Source organism: Echiichthys vipera, assembly GCF_963691815.1.
Source record: "Echiichthys vipera genome assembly, chromosome: 3".
NCBI lineage: Eukaryota > Metazoa > Chordata > Actinopteri > Perciformes > Trachinidae > Echiichthys > Echiichthys vipera.
The window spans coordinates 20,617,934-20,642,780 of NC_139828.1; the positions used below are offsets into that span (position 1 = coordinate 20,617,934).

The window sequence follows — 24,847 nt, forward strand, 5'->3', positions numbered from 1 at the left end:
GGAGCTCTGAGAACTTTTGCAAGTGTATGCCTCGTGTCTCAGATGTAAAATGTTCTCATCGAGTCTAGTTGCGTACAGTCTAACACAAAACAGGCTGAAGACTCAGTGTGTGTTAACATTACCATTTTCTTTCATTTCTCTGTCCTTTGATATGGAGCTCAGTCATGTATTGAGCATGTATCTAAACATCTGATATGTCAGAACACAATCTTTAAGTTAAAAAATAGGCTTCACCCTGAAGCTAAACTCATTCCTTCCTTTTTCACAAGTCAGAGTGTTCACACATGAGCAAAAGCAAGTGAAGATTAGATGAGAGAAGACTTCCTGTTCTTGGTGGCGTAGCTGAAATGAAACTTCCTGTCACCAAACGCTAAGGTAAAGGCTTCACTACCACTTGCTTGACTTGAAACCAGAGGCGAGGTTTAGGGTTTGGGGAACAAGTCCAGGAAGCTGCATCTACTGATAAGACAGAAAACATATGTCAGTTTTTTTTTTACTTAATTCTGTTTTAGAATTTAGTTTAGAATTGGAAATACAGCTTTGGTTTGGCGTGTGAATATCTGCCTATTGGTCACCACTAGGACTATACTGTATGGTGTGTGGCCGTCCACACCCATAACTCCTGGATATGGCAGGTCTCAAGATCCTGCTGATCTGGGCTGGGATCATCTGTCTGGCCAACTGTAAGTAACCGTCTTTATCTTCTTTAGTCAGGAAAGGAAAAGAAAAGGGGTTTTATGAAGTTGTGTTCTTAAGCCTGTCAATTGAAAATATTCAAAAAGAAGAAAAAAAAATCTGTAAATGATGCACAACAATCATAGCCAACTGTAGGTGATGAGGTGTCTTATTCTAAACTCCTAACTTAGCTGTTTTTGAAAATGTAGCATATGGTTGATCGTGTTTATGAGGAAAGGTGAAACATGTTCCACGCTTCAGATAGAGACATGAATCTGTCAGCGCAAACGCTCGACAATTTGCTTCTTTTCAAAAACTGGAAGACATCACCACACATAATACAATCATTTAAAGTAAAAAACTGAGGGCAGAAATGACAAGCTACAGTACATCATGTCTTTGAGTTTTCGCCTCCGTTTGTGCTACTTCACGTTTCTGAAACTTTCCAAACCCAAGAACACAAGACATTACAGCGCACACTTGTGATGTGAGAAGCTGAAAAGTGACAGGTTTGTGAGCCCCTTTGGCAAAAGAATAAACCGTTATGTTTATCAAAGACTGCTGTTAATAAGAAGACTCTCTTTAAACCGTGTTCTTTCATTCGGTACAAAGCTATGGGAATTTTTGCAATCATGTTTCTGTTCTGCTTTGACATTGTGTGTGTGTGTGTGTGTGTGTGTGTGTGTGTGTGTGTGTGTGTGTGTGTGTGTGTGTGTGTGTGTGTGTGTGTGTGTGTGTGTGTGTGTGTGTGTGTGTGTTGGGTTGGGGGTTTGTCTGTCAGAGATGAGAGGAATCTTCGGGGTGTGTCCCGGCAAGCTCTTCACTTCAACCTTAGTGGCTGTGGGTGTTGTGTATGATACACATCTGTGTGTGTGAGTGTGTGTGCTAAGTCAAACCCACCTTACTGCCTCTTGCATCACTTAGAGTTCTGCTACTGTTCAGCACATCAAATCATATCTGCTATTTTCAGCTCAGATGTCTGTACACATGAGCTGTAATAAACCCTTCACTCTATTTATGTCACTCTGCTGCCTTTAATGTCAGTCAGGGTCAGTGTTTGTCGTTCCAACATATAGCAAATTTTCAGTTAGCGGGCAAGGTGAGTCATCACAGTACACCGCATCAACAGACATTTCTTATTTATATGCCTTCCCTTTTCCATTGATCAAGCATCATTTATCTTAATTATAAAGCTTTACACTGAAGTAGCAATATCTTCTGATATCAATGAGGCCGTGTTTTAAATAACTTTGTGTTGATTAGTTATCGTTAAATCAATGGCATATAACCAGTGGTGGATAGTAAATAAGTACCGTTAGTACTCTTCTTTATTACCATTCCTCTCCCAAGAAGTCCTCCAACCCATAACAGTGTTTTCTAGGTGGTAACCCAAGATTACGAAGTCTTGCAAAATGGTTAAGGGTTAGGCATTAACCTTGAATGGTTACGTTTAGATGGTTAAGAATAGTCATCAAAATCTAATGGTTGAGGTTATTGTAGGTGGTTGTGTATCGAGTCTCGTGAATTTTTTTTGCGATTTCGAGAAACGGCCCCATGCAACCACGTGGGTTGTTTGTTCCTACCCTCTAATACGACCTACGAGAGCGTTTCCCCTACCAGTGGCTGATCAACACATCCTTATACCTAAACGTAACTGTTGCACATGGTTGATGTTGTGAAATGGTCAGTTTGGTTAGGTTTAGGCAACAAAACTACTTGGTTAGGGTGAGGAAAAGATTGTGGTTTGGGTTAAAATAAGAATGTTTGTTATGACTATACACATAATTTTTTGCTGCTCTTACACTACGTCACCTGACTTCCAGCCGTTTTGCCACCGTCATAATTACTAAAGCCACTAGGCTCGGTGGCTCTATAAACATGACTAGGGTCGTAAAAACCTCTGACAGATGGGGCGGCTGGTGGCACAGTGGTTAGAGCAGTCGCCCCATGTAAAGAGGCTGAAGGTCCTTGAGGCAGCGGCCGCAGGCTCGACTCGACCTGCGACCCTTTGCTGCATGTCTCCCTCTCTCTCTCACCCCATTTCCATCTTTTAAAAAAAGCTCTGGCAGAAGTAATTTAGCCTGAAAAGCATGTCATTTCATACTTACTAGGTAAATGTCACAGATACTACATCAGAAGTTGTGAATGCCAGACTATTAATTGTAAGGGAGTATTTATACAGAGTGATGTTTGCACAGTACTGGAAGAATTACTCAGACACTCATTAGGGCAGCTGTAGAGCGGGTCGTCCTCCATTCGAGAGATCGGTGGGTCGGTCCCCGGCTCCTCCGGTCCGCATATCAATGTCCTTGGGCAAGACACAGAACCCTGAATTGCTCCCTGTGCTGCGCATGCGTGTGTGAAAGTGGTGTGGTAGATCCACTGCCATCAATGTGAATGTCTGTGTGAATGGGTGAATGTGACAAGTAGTGTGAAAGCGCCTTGAGTAGTCAGAAGACTAGGAAGTCCATTTATTATTTATTAGTAAAATAAGCTCAAGTCCTCTTTTCAAAATCCTGCTCAAGTAAAATTATTGTCAGCTAAATTGACTTATGGACATAGTATCAAAATTTGATCATGCTGTTTCTGCAGACAAGTGCCCCCTGCGAAGGAAGAATTATTTATTTATTTATTACACAGGGGATACTTTAGGCATTTCACATGTATTTATATAATAAGTATACATAATACAGTATTTTACCCTAAAACCAAATAGCAGAAAATGTGAGAAGGGCTTTCTCCCGACAGACAAAATCTGATTCAAAACTCCGTTCAATTGGCTCTTCTTTGTTTTAAAGATCACATAGGCACCACATTCATTTATTAAAACCAAGTGTGTGAGAGCAACTGTGCCCCATCAAAATGCAAAGTCTTCAAGCTTTCTTTAGCTGCAGAGGAGTTTTGTGAGCAAAATGTTGACCACTTCCGTGTTCCATTCTGAGTTGTCTTCATTTCCTGGCAGAGTGAGCAGAGCAGAGCACCAGGCACACTGACACAGAGCAGAAGTAAATTACTTGAGAATTCATTTTAAAAAAAAAAGAAAAGAAGAAGAAGTGTAGCGTGTAAAATGAAGAAGTGAGGTCAGACATGTTAAGGATACTGCATGATTTAAGCTGTTTCTGGGAGGAGGGGGAGCGTGCTTGCCAATGCAAAATATGAGAAGAAAGTAGAGGCAGATAAAAGGAAACTGATGCTTAACACTGATAGAGAGAAGACTGATGCATGAGAGACAGATGCAGACACCGTATCAATTTATTTGCCAAATGTCCGGCGTGTGGGGGCATTTGAGCTCTGATCAATAAAATGTAACTGTTGCACTGTTGAATTTCGTCTCTGTCTCCCTAACTCTACTCCTGAACAAGCTGATGTCAGCCTCACACCTTTTCACTCTCGGCCCTGCAGACAGTGAACAAGAAACAAACTGCTAAACAGCTAAAACAAACTGAAACAGTTTACTTGAAATATTCCGGGAGCACAATTGCATCTCATAAACCTTTCACTGAAAGAGTTCAAATCAGTCCCCACAAAGCAGAAAGCCTTGAAATGTCACTACAGAGAGCGTGCACTTCTGCTCGACACAGTGAAACAAGAGTGCGCCAAACCACATCCTGACATGACACTCGTTGTTTGACTGTCCTCCATCACCTTGCACAGTGTGATTATTAAGAAGAAAAAAATGACTAAAACTGCTACTTTAATATCAGAATTCAGAGTTTGGAGAGCTAAAAAATCAACAAATTTATGAAGATGTAAATTACTCTTTGTTCATACTGAGTGCACACAGCATTAAGCATAAATATTATTATATATTTTAATCTTTATTAGATGATGCTGTCATTTCTGATAACTAAGAACGAGGATATAAGAGTGAAAGTCTATTTCTGCTTCAATGTGTGCTAGCTATCTGTCCAAACTTGAACTCATTTTGTGAGTACTTGGAGGTTCTAGGTTTCAGTGCAAAGCAGGAAATAGTGGTTTGCCTTCTGAAATAGCAAGTGTGGCTTTCTGCTACATTGTCATAGCAACCAGGTTGTATGTTCGTGCAGAACTTCAGATAACAATGGTCGCTTTCCTCTTTTTGACCTGATACTGCTTTGGCCCTGCAGGAGTTTTAATCTTTCAGATAAAGTGGTCGGTTTAATAAAACTTTACATAAAGAATTATGAATCAACTTTAAGACATAATTTTTTTGTTTCTTTTGCATATTCTATGTACAACACTGTACTCTTGTATGTTTTATCTCCATTACAGGTCAAGATGCAAACAAAACAGGTGAGTGGCAATAATTGTTGATATAATGCATAAAGTGTTTAATTCTAACGATGCAGCTCTGCTATACCTTGTGCAGCTCAGCCTCCCTCTCCCCCACACTCTCTTCATACTGTTTCATCTCTTCATGTGCCTCTATGCACAATGAGTGGAGAAATGAGAAAACATATTACACAATTATAAAACATATAATGATCAAATATATAAATCTAATATTCTATAATATATCACAATCTTAATTTGATTATATGATATTTATGCATTTTAAAACGTATGTTTACTTGTACACAAACAATTTGTGGACTTTGAAGATGAGATTGTTTTTTTCTTATCTTCTCGTAAAACTGATCACCACCCTCTCAACTGTTCTATTACCTAATAGAGCGAGAGAGAGCAAAAATAAGTAAATATTGGCAAATCACAGAAATCAATAGATACTTAAGGCCTATTGACTGGAAAATACATTTCCATCTTATCCACTGATCCTGGCTTTATAGGAATAAACAATGTGAGTTTATCCTACAGATTCTGTGAGAACGCTTTTGGAAAATGTCTTCTAACTTGTCATTCAAATCAGGCCGAGTCCTCATCAAATCTGGTTTAAGAATAGTTTACTGACTGTTTACTTAAGATGTCATTATGCTGTCCCTAAACCTGTTGACACAAAGTAAGACAGTATTAAGACCAAAAACAGGAAGTGTTTGAACTCCCAGCTTCAGGTCAAGCTCAACCGGATTCCATTTCCACTGTCAAGCTGAATACGGCCTTTCCTCCACTGAATAGAAATTTGCTTTTGCCCAGTGCTACTATGTGCTACTATCACTATGTTTCAAGTTAAAACAAATGTGTAGTGGACATAAATGAGGGGAAGCATTGAGCAAAGTCCTTTTTGCACCAAGAGGAAACAGGATTTAAGTGGTCATCGTACTTTATATGTGGCACCTTTTATTGAAGTAAGAACTAGCATTGTGATATTGTGCTTGGTTTGACCTTCCAACCCTCTTACCTTCAGGCATCACCACAAATTCCACTTTACCTTCAGTAACCACCTTATCTGCCACCACCCCACCTCCACGCACCATGACAGCAGCTCCTGTCATGTCTCCAGACATCCCAACAACTTCCCACAAACCTCCACGCATCTCACCAACGCTCACTTCAAACCTCCCAATTTCAACACGCAATTCAACTACCGTGTCTGGTAAAGTATTCAGACCCAGTTTACAGTTTTACGGGAAACATTAGCGCTATATTCAGCAATATATTGCCCATGTATGCTTTATATCAGGTAAGTGGTGGTAAAGTATCACTTGTTGGTAAACTCCAGCATGCTGTCCATCTTACAGTCACTGCTGCTCCTCTTGCAAGCACCTCACCCACAATCGCAACCAAAAAGACAACAGTCTCTCTGCCTCCAATCACCACGTCCAACACCACAGTGACTCTTCCCACCGAAGGTTGGACTTTTCTCCTTTACCTCCATTTGTTCTTCTATTGGGCTGTGATGTTAATCTTATTGACAACAGTGGGTTACCAGAAGTTCCTGAAATACAGACAGTTGCTTCACTTGTAACTTGCTTCGGAAAAGTATATTTCAAAGTTGTATAATCATATATTAATGTTTTGTTGTTTCCTTTTATAAAATCACTTGAATGTGCTCTCCAGTCACCACACACGCCCCTCCACCTGCACAGTGTAAGTATCAGTGTTCAATTCTTTATCATATTGATTTCCTGTAATTATCTCAAGCTATTACATTAGATTTATACAGTTAGTCTAAGATAGAAAAAATGTCATCAGGTGGTTTATAGTAACTTTGTGATGTTATGACTCTGTTGATCTCGTGTGCAGGTTCTTACACTGTCACACAGATCAAGTTTGGCCTCAGGATTGACATGCTTGACAATGTTAACACTGGAAACTACACCATAAACATTAAAGAAGGAGGACGACCAGGGACTGGAAAAAATGTAACTGTTCAGTTCTCCAGGCAAGACTCAGAACATCCAATCAAGAACCTGAAGCCCTGTACTGAGTATGAGCATCATGTGACATTTGTTGATGGCAAAGAAACACCCTGTAACCGCCTTGAAAATAAAACCATGACAACTGGGATGAGTGAGTAAAATGAATTCATACTGTTGAATTTCATCTTCTTTAAATTTAAGAAATCATACAAACACACATATTTGAACATTTCATTTCACTTGTGTATTCCAGATAAACTTGACGTTACAGATGGCAGCTGCATGCCTAAATATGTTTGTTACCGGAGTGATTGGGACATCAGCGCTTTTCTATCGACACGTTCAGTTCAGCCATGCAAATATGACGCAAGACAGTTCTGTATCAAACCTGATTATGATGACATTTGCAAAGATTTGACAACAAGATTCTCTTCAGAAAACTGTTTGGGTTCCTTTAACCTCACCAAAAGCATCGGTGTTGGTATGTACAGCAAAGTCCTGTTTAACGGCATGTGGTGTAGATCAGAGTTCATCATGTTTAATGTGTGTGCCGCTTTCTTTTTTCTACAGATTTCTTAAATCCAAGTGAAATATATCAGAAACCACCAAATGAACTTCCTGCAACAATAGATCCAGATTTACCTCCAAACTGCAACAATCTCACCATTGACTACACCTGTCAGGGTAAGTGGAAAGAGACCAACATTGTGAACTGATTTACATGGAAATAGGTGGTGATCTTTTGCAGTAAATGCTCACTCTATAGTAACACTAACAGACATGAAGATGACAACCAATTTTTCTTAAAGCAACATTATGTAAGAATTTGTGTTTTTTGCAATATGGCGACCCTACATTTACACTGCTGTAGTAAATATAGTCAGCTGTACAGGTGCAATTTTATGATAACATTACTCATGATCAAAAACTAGTGAGTTGACAACTTTGCTAACATCAAACAAGCAAAATATCAAGCAAGTGCAACAACGCAAGACACACCAGCTAATATTACTTACTGTGCCAGTCCGACAGCAAGATGACCAGCTCAGCGTCTCTTTTGCAGCATTTTATTTCATGAATCTCCCGCCAACAACTAAAAGCCAGTCAGAGATTTACTCTAGTCCTTTGCTTTACTCTTCTTTAAGCCCTATTCACTCATGCACTGTAAACCTGATATTATCTAGACATTAACCCAGAGGAGCTGTATGTCACAGCTGAAATGTCCAAATCAGTCGGATTGAACATCAAATGGACTTCAACCTGTACGCTCCATACAAAGGATGATGATGATGGCGTCTCTGTCATACGGTTCACATGAAACTGAAAGAAAACAAACATCCAAGAGTGAAGAAGAAGGGTCATTTACTGAAGTCGCCAACAAGAATGTCTTCAGAGAAATTAAAGAAGCCCTAGGAGACTTTGTTATTTATGACCAAATTAAGAACCGGTTATGTGGCTGCAGTGTTATCATTGTCATGTCCAGCCTCCAGACGCCAGCCCTCACCTAAACAAAACAGCGAATTTCCAGTTAGTGAGAACGTGTCTGATACAGACAATCTCCTGTTGTGTGCTACATGTGTGAAAGTACAACTTCACATCTAATTTGTTGGACATTGTCCTGAGAGCATTTGAGAAAATACAGAAAATATGCCTTTAGCTTCCAACATCAAGGTCCTCTTCACTGAACCCAGTATCACTGCCCGCTTGCCCGGTTCTGTGATTTTGAAGCTTTAAGGTAAAGTAGTTGTTGCTTTAAAACTGAATCAGAATTTTCTTTTGGTGTAAGAGAAAGTTATTTCTGAATGTGTCCAAATTTGAATCTAATCTTAACCCAAAAGGTAAGTGCTGATTAGTGCAGAGATACACCAATTACTGTAGAAATGATGTCATCCTCATGTCTCCTCAGAATACGGCAAACTCAATGACTCCAAGAAACTGTTTGACCTGGAGCCCTTCACAGAGTACAGCTGTACCGGTCAGATCAAGAACAACAACCAAACAACTAATCACACAACAGCTATAAAGTTCAGGGTTGACTGTGGTAAGTTAATATTCACTTTATCTCAGTGCAATAATAAGAAAGATGAAGGTAACTAGAGCTCCAGATCAGTGTTACTGATGTCTGATGTGTTCCAACAGAGCTTGAAATAATATTTACAAAGAAGACTCCAACAAATACCTCCATTGATCTGAAATGGAGAACTTACAGTGAGAACTGTAGACGTGTCCTTCCTCATCTACAGCTTTCTTATGACTGCAGTTGTGGCTATACTCACTCCGATCAGAAACACAGCAGTGAGTACAATTTTTTAGATTTACAAGAATGGTCTTTTGGAAGTCTTTGACTTGACTTTGACTGGGGCGGCAGTAGCTCAGTCCATAGTTGACTTGGCTGGGAGCTGTAGGGTCACTGGTTCAAGTCCCGGTGTGGACCATGTATGGACCGTGGACTAGTGGCTGGAGAGGTGCCAGTTCATCTCCTCGGTACTGTTGAGCAAGGCACCAAACTCCCAACTGCTCGGGGCGCCGGTCACTGGCAGCCCCCTCGCTCTAACATCTCTCCTTAATTGCATGTATAGGTCCTGTTTGTGCGTGTGTGTAACATGATTAATAATAAGAGTGAAAAAATTAAATTTCCCCGTTGGGGGACCATTTTACTGGTCAGTTTACATAAATACTGAAATAAACTGTGGACATTTGAATCATCCATGGCTCTACAGTGCTCCATGCTAAGCATTTAGTTTGCCGAATGGTAGTAGGTGTAATTAAGCTGAGATTGGTTGAGAAGATGTGACACGACATAAAATATGATACAGAGTTTCCATAAGAAGTAAACAAGGTCAGAAAAAGCTGTACCTTCCCCACGCTCAATGTTAGCTGGGACCCTGTGAGCCTGTTAGGGACAAGTGGTTGAAGAAAATGGATGGTTAGATATTTTTTTTTAAATGTTTACTCAAAATAAGCCTTTGGTATCACACGGGACATGAGCAATGATTGCTTGGATGTAAATCCTTGGTGTCTTTTGGTCCCATCCATCCCGACCGTCTCCTCCCTCTGAGGACTTTGAACTAGGCCAATGACACTTGATTGATTGAGTAATTGATCGATTGATTCATTAATTGATTCATTGATTGATATCCATTTTCTTGTTACTTCATGAGTAACTTGACCAACAAAACAATCAGCTGTTGTATATTGCTGTTATTTTGTGTTCACTGTCTTGTTATTCAGTCTAACAACCAAACAACTCATGAAACTGTGCTGCACTTCCAGCTAACAACAATCCAACAGGAGGAACTTGTAATATCACCGGACTGAAACCATTCACCGACTACACCTGTAAAGTCCAACCAAGATATAACAACAGGAAAGTCACCAAACCAACTGATGTTAAAGTCAGGACTGATAGTGGAAGTAAGTGTCTGAAAATGTTACTTTTGGGAAAGATTACATTACACATCTGTATGATATGAAGCAAACCTACAGACCCCTCACACAACTTCCACCATCACAAACTGTAACTGCTTTCTGGGATATATGGATTAACACAAAGATCAATTTAAAAGGCAAATTTAACTTTTTTTTTTTGTATCACTATTGGCAGCCAATACAGCAGCACACAACTGATGCTAATCAGTGTTAAAACTGTTGTTATAGCAAACTAAGACAGTGTTTTAAGTGTGTAAGTATAAAATCCATAAATATGTTATTTTTCTTACAGTACCAGATGATATTATTCCACTGGATGTGAAGGTTCCAGAGAATAACGTGATCAGAGTGACCTGTGCTGCTGGAAAACGTCTTAATGGACCTTTGTACCTTCGTAATTTCTTTGCACGTCTTTATCATAATGGTGCTCTTGTGAAGAAGCTGGAAAATAAAACATGCGAGTTTGAATTCAAAGATCTAAGCTACTTGACAGAATACAAACTGGAGGTTTGTATAATCCTAATTCTTGATTTTGACAAGATTATTTCAACTTTATTCCTCATTTTTTGCAGCTTTCTTAGCTGAACTTTTGAATCTCCTTTGGTGAAAATGTTCTCTGTAAAGACATTTTCAAAATCAGTCAAATCAATGTACTGTACAGACTAAATGTAAGTTTTCATACTATGTTTAGTCTTTGATGACAAAGGACTCCTGTTTTTATGCCTCTGTGCCATCTGAGCCGTGGCTGGAGGCATTATGTTTTCGGTTTGTCCGTCTCACTCTTGTGAACAATCTCTTCAGGAGCCCCTGCAGGGAAGGTCTTTAAATTTGGCACAAATGTCCATTTGGACTCAAGGATGAACTGATTTCATTTTGATTTTGGAGGTGAAAGGTCAAGCTCAATGTGACATCATAATGTTTCTAGTCATTATTCAATGCTATTACTCAGGAACAGAAGGGGATATTTGGTCGGATACTGAATTGGTGACACTAATCTTGAAACTGTGGTTCCGGGTCCAAACGCTCCGTTGAAACAAAACAGACAACAACAGCCGAACATGTGAACAATTTGGATCACCTCTTTTGTCAGATAGACATCTTTTTCATCGATAAGAAAGAGGTAAAATGACAATGACGTTGTTTTAAAAAAACTCAGATCGGTTCAAACAAAGGGGAACAGAGCACTGTGGTGTTGCAGAAGTACGAGGCTTGGACCGGCTTGGACCCGGATATCATATTTTGAAAGGGCGCTCGGTCACATCTTAACATCCAGATTGATCTTCTTTGCTGTCGGGTTCAAGATCTGTATGAAGCATCCACGTTTGTCAATAAATCCCTTCAGTACATATATTATATGAAAGTCTGGACAGTTTAGTTGTAAACTGAAAAATGACTGGTTGTCGAAGGCATACCAGTTGTATACAGTAGTAGGCCGTTATTCTAGTATATTTAAATTCTATTATATTTCAGGAAAAGACATTAGTCCCATGTGCCGAAAGACTAAATATAGTATGATAAGAAGTTGTTGTATTAAAGTTATGCACACACAGTGTAAAAAATATTTTTAAAAATCAAAATCATATGGAAGATATTTAATAAACACAATATTCACATTTTTCTTAAATTTTCCAAAATCCTTTACTATCACTATTGATGAAAGTTTTGTATTTGATGTCAGCAACATGTTTCAAAACAGTTGACTCGTCAGACCACAGGACACTTTTCCACTTCCCCTCAGTCCGTCTTAAATGAGCGCGGGCCCAGAGACGGCGACAGCGTTTCTGGATCTGGTTTATATTCGGCTTCCTCTTTGCATGCTAGAGTTTCAGCTGTAATTGGTGGATTCAGATGAACTGTGTTAATGTTTTTAAGTGTTCCTGAACTCATGCAGTGATGTCCACTACAGAATCTGTCTGTTTTTAATGCAGTGACTTCTGACGGCCCGAAGATCTCCACCAACCAATATTGGTTTCCAGTCTTGCCTCTTGTGTTCAGAGATTTCTTCAGATTCTCTGAATCTTTTAATGATGTTATGGACTGTAGACGATGAATACCCAAATTATTTACCATTTTACATTGAGAAACACTATTGTTATATTGTTGCTCTATTTGTCAGTGCACTCTTTCACACAGTGGTGAATCTCTTCCCATCTGTACTTCAGAAACACTCGGCCTGTCTGGATGCTCTTTTAATACCCAGTCATGTCACTAATATGTTGCCAGTTAACCTCATTAATGGAGAGATGTTCCAGCAGGTGTTTTCTTTTAGCATTGCAAAACTTTTACACTCTTTTTGTTGTCACAACTCTTTTAGAAACATGTTGCTGTCATTAAAATGGGCGTATCATTTTCAAAAAACAATGACATTTCTTAGTTTCAACATTTGATATGTTGTCTTTCTTACCTTGTTTGCTTATGAGATAAATATGGTGCACCTTAAAGGTAGTTCTCATGGCGATGGTCAGGTGAGGGTCGATCTACTCTAATGAGCCTGCATTTGACATATAGGGAAGCCCAATCTGAATGGATTGTTGAGTCCTGTGTTTTCTGATTCAGGCAGCTCACAAAAACTGATTGGTCGTCTTATTTCAGTCTGTGGGTTGGTAAGCGCTCCAGAAACACAACTGAACTTAATTAATTAATTAAAAAAGTGCATTTTTCACATGTCCCCCTTAAGTGCTGGACATGTCCAAATGTATGTAGGATAGAAGCAGTATTCCCTTCACAACTCCAGCATAATTATGATTTTTCATGTGATATAAAAACATTTAAAGTTGTTCTGTTCATACCAGATTTCAAGACTTTAGACCAATTGGAACAAATGTTCCTTTCCATACTGAATTTATCGTCTTTGGCCATGGATTAAGATTTTTTTCTTTCTTTTCAGGTGACTGTTTTCAACGGAGAACTTGAGAGCAATCCCAGGAAAGAAACTGTCACCACTTCCTGTATGTGCTGCTTTAATTAATACCACACATTTATCACATCTATCTCTATACACTGCATCTTTAACATAAATGTCACCACTGTGATATTATTTCCAATCACTTTTCAGATAATGACAAAGCTGTCATTGGGTTTTTGATCTTCCTCATCCTCCTCACGTCTGTGGCTCTGCTTTTGGTTATCTACAAGATTTACATTCTGAAGCGCAGGAAGTCACAGTAAGGATCATTCTGCGTTCATTTGTCTCTGGCTTTTATGTATTTGTGTGAATGTTCTGTTTTGCATAGCTACACCTGCAGGTTTTCTACTGTTAAGGCGATATAATTTAATTTACAGTACTATTATTGCATTTAGACAGAAACATTACCGTTATAAAACTCTTTGTATCTGTATATCATTTAAATTCAATCTTTTTTTTTCTCTGTAGTGACCTGGGTGAAAACATGATGCTTATTTCAATAGCAAGTGAGTAGACTTTTGATTCCTGTTTTCCCACTGGATTTTGCCTTGAACCAGATGATTATACAGTCTTTAAGTTTGTTATAATGTTATGATACAGATGTATTCCTTTATTCCTTGTTAGATAATGTAGAATCGTGTTTCAAGACAAATAACTCATAAAAACACAGAAATGTATTTAATATGTTGCAATTTGGAATACTGGCTATGGATAAGTTAGTGTTAGAGTGTTACATGTTTCTGTTTCTTATCTGCTGGCTGGTTTGCTGTTGTAGATGATGAGGAGAATCTGTTGCCTGTTGAGCCAATTGCATCAGAGTTCTTGCTGGAAGCCTACAAGAGGAAGCTTGCTGATGAGGGAAGACTTTTCCTGCATGAGTTTCAGGTATAATTTATATCCATGTTGTTTTGGGGGCCTTATTTTTTTGTATTTTTTTGGATGGCTTACAATGGAGTGGCACAGAGGGAGATGGCATATAACAAAGGTCTTGACTTGTACCACGGAGGTTTTGATGTGCACGCTACAGGTGTTGGCCAATTATACAGTAGAAAGAGTGTGAACCGTACTTGAGAATTGCTCCTTGATCTTTGGCTATGGCAAATGATATGTTTCTGTTTTCAGAGCATTCCCAGAATCTTCTCGAGGTACACAGTGAAAGAGGCCAAAAAGCCCTGCAACACCCCCAAGAACCGCTACGTTGATATCCTGCCATGTGAGTCTGTCCAACAACACACAAAGCTTTCTAGATAAAAGAGAGAAAAATCACTTACCAGGTGTGAAATGTGTATTTCTATTCACTTTTTTTACCACCAAGATTCCCCTACAAACAGTAAATCACCGGTTCAGTCATCAGTTATTGTTTACCGTGAAACTCAGCTTGCCGTACTGTGTATGCTGGGGCAGCCATTTCTTTAATATCTCTAGATGTATTGAACTATTGTGGGAAATATTGCAAATCAGTGGCATCTTGGTTTTAATGCCCTATTGGATTAAGAGGTTTTTCCATCAATGTGAGCTATGCCTAATATATTTCAGGTTATATCTCACTAAAGTTAATTGAATTTCAAAAAAAAAAATGTACACTGTCATTCATTTCAGTTTTTAAGGTGTCTGATATTTTTATCTATTTACTTATTTTGTCTCGAACCAGATGATTATAACCGTGTCCAGCTGACCACCGGGAATGGAGAGCCGGGATGTGACTACATCAACGCCAGCTTCATTGATGTATGAAAAAGATCCCACTACTTTTACTACTACTGATGCAGTTTAAGAATGATAAAACCTTTAAAAATAACTTCAAGAATACTCACATTAAAGGGCTACTGCATCATCATCATTTGTTTTCTTGCTGCAGGGGTACAAGGAATCCAAAAAGTATATTGCAGCTCAAGGTAAAGCAAAGTTCTCCTATTCTTCACACACTCAGTCAGTGCACTTGCTTAATGTTTCTGGTTGATACTAAGTGTACATGCCTGTGTATAGTGAATACATTCTGTGAGTTGTAGGGCCGAAGGAAGAGACTGTGAGTGACTTCTGGAGGATGGTCTGGGAGCAGCAGTCCTCTATCATTGTCATGGTAACACGCTGCGAAGAGGGAAACAGGGTAAGAATAGTAGTTTTACCTTTTTGTTGACTTTGGTTATCATGTTGCAGTGGTACTAGCTGAATGTTGTCCTCTGTATGATAACTGAATGAATTAAACACACATCTTACTATAGCCCCCATACTTGGTGTCTTCCTGTTTTATCTGTAAAAGTTGGCTTTTTACATGCATCATCTGCATATTTCTCATACTTAGTACAAAGTTCTCTATAACTGCAATGTCACTGATGTGTTACTCAATTTTTTTGTGACTGTTTCTCCCTCCTCTTGCATGTTGCATCGCAGGTCAAGTGTGCGCAGTACTGGCCGTCTCAAGACCGGGAGACAGAGATCTATGAGGAGTTTATAGTGAAGCTGAACTCAGAGGACCGTTGTCCAGATTACACCATCCGCCATCTCAGCCTAACTAATGTGAGTCTCCATCAACAGTTTAATAGTTCAATAGTGAAAATGTATGTCATTACTGCATTACTACGGTACGGTGTGTGTGCTAGTGTGTGTGTGTGTGTGTGTTTGTGTGTGTGTGTGTGTGTGTTTGTGCGTGTGTGAACGTGTGCGCGTGCGCGTGCATGTGCGTGTGCGTGTGTGTGTGTGTGTGTGTGTGTAAAATGTTTTTAAACCAAGGGAAATTCCTGCAATACAAAGTGGGGAGTGTGGAAATATAAAATAACTAAGATACAATAACAATAAAGTGCATATCCAAAATATATACAATATATACAATTCCAAAATCACGTTAACAGTATGGATCATAAAAATGTACATGGCAGGTTATTGGTAGGGATCACTCTAGGAGGGGTTACATGTTTATCTGTTCATCTTCATCTCCATAAATACACTTGATTGAATATTAATAAATCTGTGTTCTTAGTGCATGTTTCCATAACGTGTGTGTGTGTGTGTGTGTGTGTGTGTGTGTGTGTGTGTGTGTGTGTGTGTGTGTGTGTGTGTGTGTGTGTGTGTGTGTGTGTGTGTGTGTGTGTGTGTTTGTGTGTCTGCAGAAGAGGGAGAAGAACTCAGAGAGGGAGGTGACCCACATCCAGTTCATGAGTTGGCCGGACCACGGTGTCCCCGGGGAGCCACATCTCCTCTTGAAATTGAGGCAGCGTGTCAACGCTTTCAAGAATTTCTTCAGTGGCCCCATTGTCGTTCATTGCAGGTAATTACAATCTCCCATTTGTGGTCAGCTAACATCCACTTCTGATTGTTACAAATATCTAAATGTATAGCATTTAATTTTCTAATAGTAGAACTAAATTGTGCATTTGCTAGACTGGATTTGATGTATGCCAGTATCTTCCCATTTCCAATTGTTTCAGTTCAAAATAATGTCCCCTTATTTATTGCATTACTGACGTACTGGAGATGCATTTATTTGTCATTTGTTCATTTTGTATATTTCACAGTCATATACCTTCTTAAAGTTGCAGTCGGCAACATTTGTTTGATCATATTCACTGAAGTAGACACTATGCTCTGATAGAACAACATAACACACAAAAAAACGCGACTCTACCTGCACCTAGAGCTGATTGTTTATTTTGCAAAAATCCACCGCGCCCGTATCATCCTGTCCACTCAGTGCAGTTCACAGGTCGTGCACACACCAGAGACCCCCCCTCGCTCATGTTACAATATCATAGGCACACGCCTCAAGTTAGGCATACACTAAATGACGTTAGCAGTTGCCATCTATGAGTAAATAAGCCAGCCTACCTCCGTGTAGCATGTACTCCATGCTGTTTATTGATGAGAGAAGAGGCGGGTGCGTTCAAGGGAATCTGGTGCACTCGCGCTGACAAGCACTCGATGGGAGGGAGTGGAGGAGCTCGATGGTAGTTGGGGAGGGGCGTGAGAGTTGTTAACATTCAACTCGATCTGGCAGACTTACCGACTGCAGCTTTAACATCACCAATACATACCTCATTGGTTAATTTCTAGCATTACATTTAGCTTTACTTATACTTACTGTGTGCAATAACAGTGAAATTCATGCTCATATCAATGTAATACCAAGATCATTTCCTAACTTACTTGTTTCTGACTGGATTACTTTCTTTCTACTAATGTGTCATTGGTGGTTCAAGTGTCTTTTCAGATATATCTCCGAACATTGCTTCTATGACATCTGAACTGAGAAAAAAACAGATATCATTAGGAATCAGGTTTACGCATCACATCACCCAGGAAGAGTAGCTGCTGCCTTAGTGACAGATAATGGTGATCCAAAAAAAGAATACATAAGACTATTTCCTGTCTCTGTTTGCTTGAAATATAATGCTTGACTTTACCTTTACATGCCACTGATATGCATGTATACAAAAATATATTAACATAATATATTAACATAATGTTATCATCTCATGTTTAGTGCGGGTGTTGGCAGGACAGGCACCTACATTGGCATCGATGCCATGATGGAGTGTCTGGAGGCGGAGGGCAGAGTGGACATCTACGGTTACGTAGTCAGACTCCGCAGACAAAGATGTCTAATGGTTCAAGTAGAGGTATCAATTTAAAATGTGCATATACTTACAGCGAGACAACGATACACAAGCATAGATACAGCTATCATGTACAGCAAATAGGTAGAAAAACATTACAATATTACGATCCGGTTGCAAGAATGCATGGCAGTGCAAAGGGCATTTGAATAAATATTGTTGGGAAGTCAGTAAATTACTTTATATGCAGGGGGGGCTTTATATGTTAATGTGTAAATGGTCAAGCAGATGGGAGGGAGAATATGATGGGTACACACACAAGTAGGAATTACAAAAGTCATATTTAAAGGCCTTTATAAAATAAATGATTTGATTCCAGTTTAAGTCAATTAATTCATAATATATATAATATTGAAATTGAATAATAGATTGGCAAACTTTATTATCCTCATGTATATTCCATGTTTATTAATTCATTAAGTAACAGAAAATGTAATGAATTTACAATACATTTTATTTATATTTTTATTATAGTGACACACTGTTGAATCTCTCTAATTATTTTGGGGCAAACTTAATGTGCAGCTGTTACACAATACATTTTGAGGGAGTTGCACTATGACATAGTATAAATTTACAGCATTTGAAAAACATGGCTGGTTTAAGGAGTGTGATGGTGTTTTGAGAGTGTTGAGTGCGCCCACCAGAGGGCAGAGGCGAAAATAAGTTGTTCACAGTATGTGTATGAACATGTGCAGTACATTTGTGTTTTTAATCTCACACATGTATTTGTACAGTGAGTGCACAACATATTCAGAAGGCCAACTCTTTTTCATGAAGTTAACACATTACAAAAGCAGCATTTTTATTATTAAACCCATCATAGAAAATGAGGCAGAGACAACAAAGTTGTGGATGAGTTAGATAAAGATTTGAAATCTGAGATGTGGATTACGTATCTCAATTGCAGTTGTTCTTATGTATATTTAATTAGGTATTAGGTATTAGTTTATTTGAAAGGGGACAGTGCAATTTCATAAAACACATGATTACACATGGTTTAAAAAGCCAGAATTAGCCAGAAGGCTAGTTTTCATCAGTAGTCCCCTGGCCATGATGTGAAAAGGCAATACAAATTACAATTTAAAAAAGAAGAAAAGAAAAATGAACTATATCTCCTTTGTTTAAGTGCATTTGTCCTCATGCAGGCCCAGTACATCCTGATTCACCAGGCGCTGCTGGAGCACAATCAGTTCGGAGAGACTGAGATCACTATCCCTGAGCTCCACAGCACACTGAGCACGCTCAAACAGAAAAACTCAGACAATGAACCCACCTTAATGGAGGAGGAGTTTGAGGTATGGCACTTGACAACAATGTGTTTCTGATCCCACCTCAATATGTAAGAAATTACAGACCAAAATAATACTGTATATCACTATAATGCAAAGTATTCTTCTTGCAATTCAGAGACTGCCCATCTATAAAAACTGGAGGACATTCAACACAGGGGTCACAGACGAGAACAACAAGAAGAATCGCTCTACATCTGTCATCCCATGTGAGTATCGGTTCAGTGAGGGAACAAATTAAATTTTACACTAGAATATCAACTGTAATATATCTGTGAATGTTCAGTCGGTTTGTAGTGTACATGCAAGTAAATATGTTTAATTTAACTTCAGATGACTACAACCGAGTGTTGCTGAAGATAGATGAAGGACGCAGTCATGACAGTGACCCCGATGAGGAAGATGAAGAAGATTCATCAGACGAGGAGGATGAGGAGTCCACTAAATACATCAATGCCTCCCACATAGATGTATGTTATTTTACTGACATATTCAGCTAATTTACTAGCATGTTTCTGTTTACCTCAGACAAGAACAACAGTGTTTTGTTTCATCGTAGCATAGCAAACTGTGTTCCTGTTCATGTTGTTATTAACACTTAATGAATTCCCGTCTTTCGTGCTTCCAGTTGAATTTTAAAACAACTCTAATTAAACGTACCACATCCAATTTGTTTGGATTGTGTACAACAATAGACAGAAGTTTTTTCTTGCCCACACAGGGATACTGGGGCCCACGCACCTTCATTGCAGCACAGACTCCACTGCCAGACACCATGGCTGACTTCTGGTCTATGATTTACCAGAAGAAAGCATCTACCATTGTCATGCTCTCACACTGCAGTGAGGGAGATAAGGTAAAGTATCATGCGCATATAATTAAATTTAATGTATGCACCTTACATATAGAATATAATATAAATGCTCTTGGTTTGTTATGTTAGTAAGTAAACATTATTTATTTAGCACTAAATGAATAAAGCACAAAACAGAGGTTCTAAAGTGCTCAACAATTAATCAATAACAAAAATGCATAAAAGTACACAGCATGAAAACACATGTAAATGCAATTCATAAATCAAAAAGAGATACTCAACAATAAAAGCAAATGTAACAAACTAAATAAAAATAAGAATAAAACCAAAAGCGATTGCAAGCAACCTGCTTATAAAAACACCAGCCTATATACAGTAAATGTGTTTTTACAATGTGGTACTGTGGTGTGTCTTCTTGCTATAAGGAGTCCGACTGTGTCTACTGGGATAAAGACAAGAAAACATATGGGGACTTTGAGGTTGAAGTGGCAAGCACAGACACCTCTCCAACTTTCATCAGCCGTAACATGCTGCTCCGTCATGTCAAGGTAACGCGACAACAAGCTTCTAATAAAGTCTGCTCTGTTCTCATATTTATCAGCCAGTGATGTGACCGGTCATTTCAACGTCACAAGCTGTTCTCCTGTCAACAGAGGAAAGAGAGTCGGTCGGTGAAACAGTTCCAGTTCCTGAAGTGGGCGAGTGGCGAGCTGCCGGAGAAACCTCAAGATCTCTCGGACATGATCAAGGACATCAGGCACAGCTGTGGCAGCAGCACATCACACAGGAGCATGTCTATCGTGGTCCACTGCAAGTAAGACAGCCTCGCAGAAAATGTCCTCTAGGCCTTCAGTATTCTACGGAGGACAAAACTTCCCCACTTACTTGAGTTGCAGGGCAGATCCAAGTTGTCACTCTGATGAGGTCATTTTAAAGAGCTTGGTAAAGGTCACAGATCTTTTGACAGCACTTCACTTTAAGCTATATAGTGGCATACCTTTTTGAATAAAGTATTTATAGAACAAAGCTGTCAGATTTTCATTTTAGCCTCTAAAATTTGTCAGAACATATTGGGGGGCACCGGTCTTGTAACGCTTGAACAAATCACCAAGCATTTACTTTATAAATGAATGTAAAATATCTTACTAAAAACATATTTAATCAGTTGTGGTTTAATCACAGTTGTAGTACCACCTCATTTCAAGGAAGACATGTATATGATTCTCTTCTGTGTCGAGCTTGTTTGTTCAGTTTCACCAGTTGGAATGGACTGTCAGCATTAAATCATCCATAGGTATGATCATGATTGTGTAATTGGACCCATATTTTTCCACCTTTAAGCATTAACCTTAAGGATGCACTAAAACATGTATTGGCTTAGTCTGAGCAATACATTTAATAAGCTTCTTACAGCAAAGTAAATAAAGCTGTGATGATCAATCATGATTGATTATGTGTGAACAGTACAGGAATGGCCAATCAACACATCAGTGATTAGTTTTTCTGAAAATAAATACATTAATATATATATAATTTTATCTCTAGTGAAATCCTTAACCCAGTGGCAATTAACTACAGCATTCTAATATAATCATAATATCTGAATAGTAAATATATAAATTGTAATCATGCTGCAGCCTCCCATGACCTGGAAAATGAGTAGTTGAAGGGATTAATGGGGCAAATTACTAAATGTTTTTCTTAATTGTGTGTGTGTGTGTGTGTGTGTGTGTGTGTGTGTGTGTGTGTGTGTGTGTGTGTGTGTGTGTGTGTGTGTGTGTGTGTTTGTGTGTGTGCGTGTGTGTGTGTGTGTGTGTGTGTGTGTGTGTGTGTGTGTGTGTGTGTGTGTGTGTGTGTGTGTGTGTGTGTGTGTGTGTGTGTGTGTGTGTGTGTGTGTGTGTGTGTGTGTGTCCGTCCCAGTGATGGCTCGTCACGTTCAGGGATTTTCTGTGCTCTGTGGAGCCTGCTGGACAGCGCTGAGACTGAGAAGCTGGTGGATGTTTTCCAGGTGGCCAAAACCCTCCGCAAGGAGAGACAAGGCATGCTCTCCAGCCTGGTAAGAAAGAGGAACCCGGTGTCTGATTGTCAGCACACTGTTACACAGCTTTAAAGGGGAATTTCAGTATTTTTCAGCTTAGCCCCTATTTCCCCATGTATTTCTGTCTAAGTGACTAATGGAGACAGCTTTTTATTTTTAGCATGAATGCTGAAGCATAGCCACTGTGAACCCAGCTTCAATGTAATCCAACGGGGCAGCTGCGCACCGACAATATACGTCCTCTAAAAGTATTTGTTTTTGCCACTGACTGAGATTGTAATGAAAGTTTCTGACTACTACGACATTTTTGCCATTAGTCACTTACACAGAAATACATGGGGATACCAGGTTAAAATATATAAGTGTATTTCACTTCACCAGCACGACTCTTTAGCTTTGTTTTAGCTGACTTTGAATGTGAAATAATGGGTTAAGTGTGCTTCAGTGAGTATTTACAGCAGCAGGAACGGTGTACGTGTCATCGACTCAAAATAAACCACCTCGCCCATGTTCATCGTAATGAAGGAACATGTGAGACAGCAGTGAGACATCTGTGTTCAATGTGTTTTAATAGATTTTGAAGGTCTGTGGCACAGATGAACCAACTGTAGTATATCAGGTTTTAGCCACACAGGTAACACTTGGAAGGATAAATTAATTGTTGTTTTTTCATGACATTTGTTGACAATAAGAAAAATTATAAAATATCACCAGATTATCATTAAAGCAGTTTTATGGGGTATTTAGAAAAGTGCATGATGGTGTGAGCTGAGCTAGACAACTAATAAAATGTTTACTCTACAGAATCGTACCATTTATTTATGTTTCCACTCAAATCTGTTTGTGTCTCTTACAGGAGCAGTACCGGTTCTTGTATGACACAGTTGAAGGAGTCTTCCCTGTCCAGAACGGGGAAGCAAAAGTAGTACAGGCCTCTGCAACCGACTCTGTCCATGTTGTCAATGAAACCAAAGCAGCAGCAGCAGCAGAGGAAAAGGTTGAGCATCCAGCCAACACTACCAGCAACAACCAGCAGGGAGAGGCAGAGAGCACTCCTCTTGTGGCTGATGGAGGGAAGGACGACAAGAAAGAGGAGTCTGAAAAAGTGTCCGCACAGACAACTCCACTGGAGATCCCCAGCGATGACGCCACTGTCACTGTGGAGGTGTGAGGGGGTGGCAGGTGGATGGCTGTGCCTTTTACTTTGGGGAATAAGCAGCTTCAGCAGAATGCTTTCTTTTAATTATTTTATGAATGTACGAACATTGTGAAGCGTTAACACAGTGCTGTTTTGGTTGAAATTTGTTAAAGGATTTGATCAAATATTTGAATGTAAATTTCTAAAAAACACGATTCAAACTAAGTCATAAATATTTCAGCAGGAAAAGTGTAAGGTTTGCAAATAATACATTCTGTGAGCAAAGTTTACTATAAATGCTGTTTTGTCAAACTACTAATTTTATACATACCTTAGATAAGTTGTTGTTTTATAGCCTTCTATAAGTGCATGTTGAGTTTGAGTTAGTTTCAGTATTTTTATTCTCCTTAAATAAGTGAATACTGTCGTCTACATTTATATATATATGGCATATTTTAATTATTTAGTCGTTCATTTTAAAACGTCTTCTGTGACACTGTGTCATTTCATCAAAAGAGACTTACAAAGAGACTTTTAGTTAGTATTTGCTTATTAAAGAAGAGATAGTATGCTCATTTTCAGGTCCATCATTGTAGTTTGGGTTTCCTGTAGAACATGTTCACATTCTGTTAAAAAAAAATACATGTTCAAAAAAACTTTATTTTTCTCATACTGTGTGTCTGAATATTTATTCTCCACTTTAGCACCTGTCTCTTTAAACCAAGTCTGGAGGGGGACTTTAAAATTGTGGTTATCCACATGGATGAATGTTATTAGATTGGATTTACCAAGTTGATACATTTTTTACAGCATCTTACTATATGCGATGGGTTCCTGCATGAACATTTTATGCCAAAGTTTGAACCACTTTGATTATTTGGCATGAAAGTGCTCTTCTCACTGGTTTGACGTTGGCAGGGCTCTGTTGGTTGTCACATATTTACGTTCACCAAACATGATTAAGCAATATTAAGCGCAAAGAACACTAATGCTCATCAGAAGATGTAAAGATGTGGGAAAATAGTGCTCTAAAGTTAAAAAAAAAAAACCCAAGAGTTTTCTGACTAAAGGTTGTCAGTTTGATTCCCAAACAATAACTTCCCTAACTATACTTTCAACTGCTTAATAGACTGGCTCAACTGGTAAGCAGATGTTCAGCTGTTTTAGAAAATGCTTTAGCTTAATTAAGGTTAAAACAAAACACAAAAGTCGCTGAAAAGGTGTACAAGTAAATTTAAAATAGTCTAAAATATAATATAAAAGACAGAGGATAAAACTGTTGATAATAATTGACTTTCATCACATTTGAAATCAGCTGTGTAATCACAGTCAAAGGCAAACAGTTACAAAATGTAAGACACACAACATACAACATGAGCAGTTTTCTCAAATGCAAGACAGTCATATAAACAATCCATCCATCACATGGAAATTACAATGAGCTTGTGAGCTTACGTCTCGATACAAAGTTACTTTCACTGATCGGAACTGCATCTTCAATTGATTCAGTGAATTACCTGTTACAAATTTATATTAAATCTCTAAATATCCATCACAAATAGAAATACAATGTACAAAAAATAATAATCTATGTATAAAAACCATCAAATACTGTTGACTTCATTCACACTCAGGCTCAGAGGTCTGTGAACCTCATAAATACCTCGGCTATTGCAGCAACATGTGGGCAAATGTGTGGGGGCACACACA

At 38.8% G+C, this 24,847-nt stretch overlaps 1 protein-coding gene across 3 annotated transcripts; it reads left to right on the forward strand.

The window, feature by feature from the left end:
• Positions 1–328: 328 nt before the first annotated feature.
• ptprc (protein tyrosine phosphatase receptor type C) lies at positions 329–23,771 on the forward strand. Of its 3 annotated transcripts, XM_083940196.1 has the most exons (32): positions 329–375; positions 582–683; positions 4,927–4,947; positions 5,957–6,145; positions 6,291–6,401; positions 6,610–6,639; positions 6,796–7,062; positions 7,165–7,392; positions 7,482–7,595; positions 8,818–8,952; positions 9,051–9,206; positions 10,185–10,325; positions 10,633–10,847; positions 13,228–13,288; positions 13,396–13,504; positions 13,714–13,751; positions 14,021–14,130; positions 14,368–14,458; positions 14,897–14,973; positions 15,104–15,140; positions 15,249–15,352; positions 15,637–15,762; positions 16,353–16,510; positions 17,723–17,858; positions 19,004–19,153; positions 19,266–19,356; positions 19,481–19,617; positions 19,869–20,003; positions 20,387–20,509; positions 20,615–20,775; positions 21,882–22,017; positions 22,856–23,771. In XM_083940196.1, exons 2-32 carry the CDS (start codon positions 629–631, stop codon positions 23,168–23,170), a joined length of 3,957 nt encoding a protein of 1,318 aa, XP_083796322.1. In that variant the 5' UTR covers positions 329–375; positions 582–628; the 3' UTR covers positions 23,171–23,771. The 3 variants fall into 3 exon arrangements, with proteins under 3 accessions (XP_083796322.1, XP_083796323.1, XP_083796324.1); XM_083940197.1 differs by lacking the exon at positions 329–375 and having other exon boundaries at positions 395–683; positions 15,255–15,352; XM_083940198.1 differs by lacking the exons at positions 329–375; positions 5,957–6,145 and having other exon boundaries at positions 395–683.
• Positions 23,772–24,847: the final 1,076 nt, after the last annotated feature.